This window comes from Saccostrea cucullata, unplaced genomic scaffold (assembly GCF_032062105.1).
Source record: "Saccostrea cucullata isolate Sc308-1 unplaced genomic scaffold, CSIRO_AGI_Scuc_v1 ctg1145, whole genome shotgun sequence".
Lineage (NCBI taxonomy): Eukaryota > Metazoa > Mollusca > Bivalvia > Ostreida > Ostreidae > Saccostrea > Saccostrea cuccullata.
The window spans coordinates 67,206-77,070 of NW_026919948.1; the positions used below are offsets into that span (position 1 = coordinate 67,206).

Here is a 9,865-nt window from a genome sequence, read left to right on the forward strand (position 1 = left end):
ATTTTAAGGAATTTACGACTAAGATAGAGTACAAGTTAGTTAAATTTTTTCTTCTTCTCTCAACTTCCGGTTTGATTTTGGATGGCATGAAAATTAAATTTATTGAAAGTTATTTACTATGACAACAAACCAAGATGATGAAGAGAGTTTGATTCCAAAAGAACAAAAAATGGGATCAAAATTAAGGGTCCTAGAAATTATCACACGTCTTGTTTTCTCTGTGTTGTCAAAGTTCTGGAAACTATGTGCATCTGCAGGACTAATCTTGGTGTTGGTTTTCTGGTACTACGGAGGATTACTGACGTTTGCACTCCTTCTAGTAGGAGGATTTAGTATGTATAAAAATACATTCGATAATATTTGTTGTGTTAATAGGTATATTCTACAATTCTCAGGTTTTGCTGTTATAATCTCAGCGAGGTGTCGTAGGGACTAAAAGTTTGGTCTGCTGTACCTACTAGTACTACATCTCAGAACAATCACACACAACGTGATTAGGGATTTTTTGCCCTGACTTCAACCGCTTTGTACTATAGTTCATTCCTATAGGTAATAGTAGTAGAACGAAGTATTCAAAGCAGACTATTGCTGAACTCTTCGACAGCATCGGAGGTTTAAACGTGTAATGGTTTGGGCCATGGATATCGGCCTGGATAACTCGGTCCCGGCTTCGATTCCTGGTCCAGACATACATTTTCTCCTATCCTCAATCTTCATTTCAGATTTTATTCAGATGACATAAAGATGATGTTACAATAAAGGCTACTGTACAATTAAAAAGAACAAAACAAGACTGACATTGACACTGAATTTTGCAAGTTTAAAGAGAATCACTGAATAATAATACAACTAGTATTCGGATATAAACGGTAGACTTAAACATTTCACACAGACAAAAAAAGAAAAACACAAAAAGTTTACGAACATATATGCATAAGCTGTGTAATGGCACAGGATATTTCTATGAAAAATCAACAACTTTATATTTTGTTGGATTTAAACCTTTTAAAGGTAAGAAAGGAAAGTTTTACAGTGATAGAGACTGAAAGGGATGTCCAAAGGAAACAGTTGAAATGGGCAGCTAATTCATTGCAGCCCATATTGATTGAAATGAGTGGTCGAAGTCAGGGCAAAAAATCCCTTATCATGTTGTGTGGGATTGCTCTGAGATGCAGTAGGGACACCAGACCAAAATTTTAGTCCCTACAACATCTCGTTGAGATTATCCCTACTACAGTGTATTGACAATATTTGTTGCTTAGGTATATTCTACAATGCCCAGGACTTGCTGCTATACTATCCTGAGCAACCTCCCCAGTCCAGATTGTTTATTGACAGTCCCCAGCGCTTCAACCTGCGGGGAGAAAACCATTTCATCACCACTAAAGATGGTGTCAAAATTAATGTGGTGCTTATAAAACATTCCAATCCTAATGCCCCAACTGTGATTTATTTCCATGGAAATGCTGGGAATATTGGACACAGGCAAGGACTACAAAAGTTTACTTGGCAATAAACTTGTACTTCCAATGCTTACCCTTTTGGAATTAAAATATTACTATCTGCCTTGAATATTTTCTCTAGTCCAAAAAAACTTCTTACTCAACTCTCTCTCTCTCTCTAGGGTTAGGGTCATTCATTTTCTAGAACATGAATTTTGTGTATCTTTTATTATTTATATGCTAAGAAATGGGAGTTACATGTACTTCAAGCGATTATTGAAAATGATATTATGATATTACAAAACCACCTTGTCTTGTAGGTACCCTAATGTTGGTGATTTACACAGATATGTTGGGGTGAATGTTCTGTTGGTTGAGTACAGGGGTTATGGAAGGAGTGATGGCTCACCTTCAGAGTCAGGTAAGGTCAAAGTTCACAGAAAAGCAGAGGCTGATAGAGAAAAAAGTCATTGAATCAGATTACTTGTTAAATAAAGCTTTCATTGTAATATTTTGTTATTTCGATATTCATCTAATTAAAATCCACAGCACTTTGTAGCTCATTGTTTGTACTATACTACATGTATTTATGTTGAGTATTGCAGTAAAACATACTTGGAATAATATACCAGGGATGGATGATTTGCTTCATTATAAACATAATAAATTTGCTATACATTTATATCATGTATATACATGTATTGGTTTAAATTCACACATTTTAAGCCACAGGAAATGGAAATCACTCTACTGTAAAGTCAGTTAATTGTTCAGTGTGTTCACTATTAGACTTATTACACTACAGTGATTAAAATGATCTTATTGCTATGGAAACATTATGGGATTTAATAAATTATTTTACAGTATACAACACAAATGCATGCATGCATGCATAAATTTACTGATAATTTTTAATTAATTTTACTTAAACTATAGCTATGTATATTTACATAAATTGTCAATACCTGCAATGATCTATATCTTATACAAAACTCTCACATTTTATTGTAGGACTGTACTTAGACTCCGAGGCATCTATGGATTTTTTACTCAGCCGTCCAGATATAAATAAAGACAAAATAATAGTGTTTGGCCGCTCACTAGGGGGCGCTGTGGCTGCGTGGTTAGCCAGCAACAAAAAATATTCTCCACATATAGTAGCACTAGTGTTAGAAAATTCCTTCACATCACTTCCAGACATTGCTAGGTCCATTTTTGCAGACTTGTACATTCTGGAATATATACCTGCCATTGTATTTAAAAATAAGGTAAGTTTAGATAATGTGATTTACTACACTGGAGTTAACCCTAGAGTTCACCTTGTTAATCAGGGAGCTTATGCCTAACCACAAGCATTTGCTATTCTAATCAGTGCTGGCATTGCAATAAGACTTTGTGTCATTCTCTGCTTTATCAGACCAGAGAACTTTATTTTCGTGTAAGTACACAACACAGTCTGTTCTTCACAAAATCATTTCTCAAGTATATTTGTTAAATGTTAGGATAATTAATAAGCAACTATGACCAAAAATTAATGTTTTTTTTTTCATCATTACCGGAAATGGTAACTATCGTGTAAAAACAATTTGTAACAATGCTTCTTACTTTAAAAAAGAAACACTTTAATTTGTAATGCTAATTTATTAGCTTCATTATATTACTGATAAAGTGTCATTAACTTACATTGACTATGGTTGTATCAAGTACATGTAAAGAACACATAAGATATAAGCATACACTGTGTGTACTAAATATAAATTTTCCTCTGCAGTATCCTACAGTTGATAGAATTCAGAAGATAACCATTCCAACCTTATTCTTATCGGGACAAGGGGACAAACTAATTCCCCCACATATGATGTCAAAATTACACAGTGTAAGTATCTATAATTAATTCTGTCAGTTCTCTGGGAAAAGCTTTTACCTTAACTCAGGCTCCAAGACCATAAACTGAGAACAGACTTAAGTCCAAATTTAGATTTTTAATATCTTGAATTTTATTTCATGTATATGTAGTAGTAGTAGTAGTATTTATTTGGTATCATGTCATCATACATAAAACAAATACACAAAATTATACATGATCTTATAAAAGACGAAAGTTGATAATCAAGATTTTATAAATAAAAAATTAAAGTAATAATATTTTTAGAAATAAAATTCAAGTTGACTAGATAGATAGCAGGATAACCCATTAAAGCTCGAGAGTTTATTTCCAATGGGGTCCTATATTTGCTCTTAAATTTGCAATTTTACCATGTGTTTACGTAATATGTAAATTCAAACAAATGGTGAAAATTTTGTTTTAGCATCAAATTTATTTCAAAAGTTTTAATAGTTTGAAATTTGGACTTAATTTGATCTCAGTTTATGGTCTTGGAGCCTGGACTACAAAGAATCCAGATGTATATTTAAGGTTTAAGAGTTGTTTTTTTTTTCCAGACATTACTTTACCTTTTCTGTATTCATAAGCCTGTAAATTAACGCACAATAGGTCTTTAAGAAGAAAAAAAAGAATAAAATTCACAGAATGTAATGCTTACATGTATATAAAATGAAACTCTTGACACATGTGTTTCCAGTCTTGTTATATAGATCTCTGAGTAAGAATTACAATTCAAAATGTGATCTGAGTTACAGAGTAAAACATTTAATGTACCAGTACCCAGTACATGTATTGCAAACTCAACTCAGAAAAGTATATTGCGTTTCAGGTTTTCACCTCCTTATAATATCAGATTTCCAGAAATGCACACATAATGATCTCTCTGGATTCCATCAAGTTTAAATTATAAGTTTCTTGCATGATACAATTTTCTGCTAATTCTGCATTAAAATTTCCTTGTCAACATATATACTGTAAATGTATTATATTTCGCGTGTACGATATTTCACCCTTTTGCACTTTTGAATAATTTTGCCCCGTAGATTTGATTTAGATCATTTCTTCATTTTGTTTAAAAAATTATGTGTGTATTTGAATTTGACATTTAGCGTTGTACTTGATTTAGCGAAGAGGGCGCCAAAGCCGCGAAAATAAAACACCGCCAAATTTCCCTGTATACAGTATATTGAAAGTCACAAGAATTCTTTTATATTCCTTTAAAAAATACGTTTTGCGAGTAGATGTATTCTGGTGCATGTACACTGTAATCATTACATTTGTCTATCCATTTGTATGTACTGTATTATTATTCTAAAAACTTTTTTTTTTTGCAAAATAAGAATGTTGATAACAGAGACTGTAAATTTATACTGTATTGAGAACACACTTGCACGAAGTATAATAATATAAAAAATGTTTTTGTCCATTTAAACATTAGAAAATATAATTGTACATGTACTTGGCATGGGATTGAGTTAACCAAAAGATGTATTTATTTTTATATAAACCAAATTTTGAATAGATTAACATCAAATCAAAAACTGTGATAGTTAAATATATATATGAAGGCATTTTGTTCATAAAAAATTTCTTTTTATCTTGCACTCCATTGATATATCATAGATTGACCCCAAATATCACGATACATTAAACATGTATTTTTGCAATAAATTTTTACAATGATTTACAATGAATTGTCATTATTTTTCTTAAAAATAGCCATATAAGGCAAACAAATTTCACTTTTTTACACATTTTTTGTACATAAAATTAATCATGTCTGGATGGTAAGATGCTGTTCTTTTTGCACCTTTTAAATATTTTTTAGACTTTCTATTTTAGCCACTGCATGATTTGTTTTTGTTAAAAAGATGAAACAAATAAATGAATACATTTCAGGACATGTTTTAGATATGTAACAGACTATAGTAATTTCCTGTTTACTGCCAATTTTATTTATAAAACTGGTTCTAACCTATAACCTTTGAATAGGTAAACCTAAACCACATGTCTTGAATTTAAATCACAATAACATTAGTAGGGGTGATGTATATAAAATATAACTCTTGACATGTGTGTTTCCAGTATATAGATCTCTGAGTAAGAATTACAATTCAAAATGTGATCTGAGTTACAGAGTAAAACATTTAATGTACCAGTACCCGGTACATGTACATTGCAAACTTAACTCATGTGTTTCATTTCAGGTTTCTGGTAGCTCTCTTAAAAGAATAGCCAGATTTCCAGAGGGCACACATAATGAGACCTGGATGTCCCAGGGTTAACAGCATGGATTAGTTTCTTGCAGGAAGTAAGTATCTAATTCTTTCATTTGTATGTACTGTATTATTATTCTAAAACTTTTTTTTTTCGCAAAATAAAAATGTTGATAACAGAGACTGTAAATTTATACTGTATTGAGATCACTTGCACGAAGTATAATAATATGAAATTTTTGCCTCTCCTGTGCATTTGTAACATTAGAAAATATAATTGTACATGTACTTGGCATGAGGATTGAGTTCACCAATTGATGGATTTATGTCTTGATCATAAACCAAAGCCATTGAATAGATTAGCATCAAGATCACAAGACTTAGTTAAACTTATATAGTAGGGATGGGTATCGCCAAAAATTTCGTATCGCGATATATCACGATTTTTTCCCCAAATATCACAATATCATGATATTTTTGCAATAAATTTTTACAATGATTTATAATGAATTGTCATTATTTTTCTTAAAAATATGCTAGAAAAACAAAATTTCACTTTTTTGAAATTTTTATGTACATAAAATTAATCATGTTTGGATGGTAAGATGCTGTTCTTTTCACCTTTTACAATATTTTTTAGACTTTCTATAATTGTAATTTAAAAGATGAAGCAAATAAATGAATAATTTCTGGACTTTATAATATATAACTAACTACCGGTAATTTTTAAAGTTATGTATCACCTTTCAAAAAGTCGCGATATATTCTACTGAAAAATCACACATTTTTTGTATATATAGGATGTAACATCAGAAAGCTCTAGGTGGTGCAGGTATTGCTTGTGAAGATGAGGTCTGTCAAATTCTAAGTTGTAATCAAGGATACATGTCTTAGATGTAAAAACTGTGTCTTATCCTTTTGGCTTTAATTGTCAATAAAATATGTTCAATTCAATTCAATTCAAGATAGGCTTTTTTTTTCAGGTGAGCATTGTGGCCTGTGGGCCTCATTGAAGGTGTAAGGAAGCACCTTGAAGACCTGAATGATTTAAAAACCATAATGTTTCAAGATACAAGTGCATGTTTTTTTCTTCCAAAATAAAAACATTATTTAATAATTTTACTTGTTGTAGGTATTCAGTACAAAGAGAAAGATTGGTACTGCTGCAGGAGGAAGCAGAGTGGTGGATCTGTGAATTTCTATGCAAAAAAAAATTGTTAACTGGGGGTGTTCTTACTCTGGTAGAACTCCCCTTTATATAACTATCTGTGATTAATTATTTATATGACAAACTTATGTCTTCAGATTACATTTGTACTGGGTACTCTATAATTCTTAATATTGGAAAATCGTGAACATGCAGTGATTTTTCAAGCTTATTGTTATTTATTACAGTTCAACAGTGAAATACTGTAATCTTATTTATTGAAAAAAAGTTATATTTTTTGCTGTATGAAATATTCTATGTAATACACTGTATTTTCTCACACTGGAAAAAATATCAGTGCATCAAAAATTGAATATTTTTCCCTCTATGAAAAGTTTTTTTTAAAATCCTGTTATAAAGAAGTGAAAGAATAATTCATTCTGACAGAGACCAAAATCGTAAAAATTGCTCCAGCTTGTTAAAATTTAGGTGTTCAATTTTCTATCAGTAATCACTCTGCCTGTTTGAATCTGTCTGTCTGTCCATGGTCTATGACAGAAGCAAAGGGAGTTGAATCTTCCGGCCACAAATTTTCTGTTTTTTACTAGGAAAAAATTTTAAAATCTTCTTCAATCAAGTTCAAATTTGGTATGGAAACTCACATGGAAAAATCATATTTTGATGCTAAATTGTTTAAATCTGTGTCTTCTGGTTTGGAGCTGGGGTAATAGGTATTACACGGGGGAAATGCATAAAGAACAGCATGGACAACTTTTTTTAAGTTGCCCAATTAAGGCTATAAATTTGGTATGGTAGTTTCTATGCAAAGGATCACTTCATTATAAGTTAGGGATCTGTCCCCTGGTTTGGAGCTGGGCTTGGTTTTATTCCTACAAAAACTTTATATAATAATGACATTGGCTGAAGAGATATAACTATTTGTTTTTAAACTGAATGCTTTATTTCAGTGGGATTAATTAGCTTTCCTCCTGAAGAAAATCCAAAGCATTATCTTTTTGTCACATTGAGATGAATTACCACCTCTGTCTGCAAATGAAGTTTGTTTTGAAGTTAAGTCAATTGAATGCATAACACTCTGAAATGTGGATTTGAATATAAATTTTCATAATTTATTTTTGTATTAATAGTATATGATTTCATTGAATGTGTGCAAAAACAAGAAATAGATTAAAGAAGATTTTTTGATTTACTTTTGTTACTTATGTTAATTCAAAATCAATTATTAATTTTTAAGGAATATATAAAAAATTCATCATTAATACTGAAAAAAGTTCTTATTGTAACACACAGTGAGAAAATGATCGAGAGATGTGTGCAATTAATCCTTTGGGATTAATTTCCAGCCTGCTGCAGAAAACTGTACATTGGATTTTCTTGATATCTGTGTTTAAGATTATATGAAAACCTTTGTCATGCAACTGCTGGATAGAAAATTGAAGGAAAAATATATGATATTAAAAAAAATTAAGGCTGGATTTTATATAACACAAGCTTCATAATTGTTAAAATATAATTCAAAGTTAAGTCATTCTTTACTGCCTAATGTAGAGTACAAGGATATTATTTTCAGGTATATTTGAATGTTCAGGAATCTAACTATGAAATTTTAAGAATACAATTGCTAAAGCTTATTCTTTGTACATTTTGAATCTTATTTTTTGTAGGTTTTTTTAATTCTACCCCATGGCGGGGCCCTTGCTGACTGGTCAGTTTTCTAGTTAAAATTTAGGTGTTCAATTTTCTATCTCACAATCCCTAAGCTGCCTTTTAAGAATCACTCAACTATGGTACCATGGTCTATGACAGAAGCAGAGGGAGTTGAAATTATGTCTCAGAGGCCACAATAGGACATCCAAGTTTTACATTGAAATACGTAGGAAAAATTTTTAAAAATTAACGCTTTAAAGGACAAAATGAGCTGAAACTCACATGGAAGCATCTTGAGATAGTTTACATTCTAAATTGTTTAAATCTTGACCCTCGGGGGAAGGTGGGGCCATAATAGGTATTACACAAGGGAAATCCATTAAAGAACAGCATGGACAAAGTTACTATGCAAGTGAGTTAAGGCTAATAAAAATGCAAAAGTTGTATACAGCAAAACTCGGTTATAAGGAAGTCACTGGGACCTCTGAAATTACTTCGCTATATCCGTAATTTGTTATAACCGTATAAGAAATTCATTTAATTAATATCGCTGGGGATCCAAGATGACTTCGCTATATCCGTAAATTCACAATATCCGTGTTCGCACTAAATGAGTTTTGCTGTATTTTATGTACAGAGAAAGTTATTTTCTTATACAAACTTAGTACCCACAGCATAATAAAGCAAGTGCACATTATGATGCCATAGCATGACGTCATTGTTTTTTTCCATTCAAGGTAATAAAACACTTCAACAAAACGTCAGCGCAAAGGCATATCCTATTTTATTTAAAATAAATAATGTACAATATTAAGGAGAATATTCTAAAAATTAATAAAATTGCTGCACAAATCCTATGCACTTTCTCAATCGATAAAATTTTTAGGAAACACACTGGACTGTGAATTTTTACCTTGTTTCCAACTTAAAACTGTACGAATAGTAACTAAACAATTGCAGTGTCGACATTTGTGCAGCAATATCTTATATCCTTGTAATATCCTCATCTCATTATATGTACCTAGTTTTTGTAAAACAAAGTAAGGTATGCCCTTGCACCGAAGCGATTTGTTTCTTATAAACTTGTGTAGTAAAGGTCGACGACGTCATAATGCGTACTGGCTATCGCATGTCGTGGGTACCAAGAATATATTAAAAAAACAAGTCTTAAGATTTTTCTATATGGTAGGTATAGCAATTATGGGTTTTAATTAGATATTTTGCATAGAAACCTCCATTTGTAGCCTTAACTCACTTGCGTAGGTGAGCAATGTGGCCCATTGGCCTCTTGTTTTAAAAAATATCTTCATTTGTGCTTTAAACTTGTGAAAATATAAAAAAAAAAAAACTGTTCCAATCATGTAAAATTCCACACCCAACAACAAATCATTGAATTTCCTATATACCCTGTGTAAAATTCACTGAATTATGTTTTTTAATTAACTTGTTGGATTCTTGGAAGAACTGTGTCTTTCAGATATTCATAAATTGTACAAGTAACATCAAG

General features: G+C 31.3%; 1 protein-coding gene across 1 annotated transcript; it reads left to right on the plus strand.

The window, feature by feature from the left end:
- Positions 1 to 65: 65 nt before the first annotated feature.
- On the plus strand, positions 66 to 6,951 carry LOC134240855 (protein ABHD13-like). Its single transcript, XM_062722931.1, has 7 exons — positions 66 to 332; positions 1,263 to 1,485; positions 1,763 to 1,863; positions 2,454 to 2,710; positions 3,214 to 3,318; positions 5,535 to 5,638; positions 6,676 to 6,951. Exons 1-6 carry the CDS (start codon positions 119 to 121, stop codon positions 5,610 to 5,612), a joined length of 978 nt encoding a protein of 325 aa, XP_062578915.1. The 5' UTR covers positions 66 to 118; the 3' UTR covers positions 5,613 to 5,638; positions 6,676 to 6,951.
- The last annotated feature ends 2,914 nt before the right edge of the window (positions 6,952 to 9,865 follow it).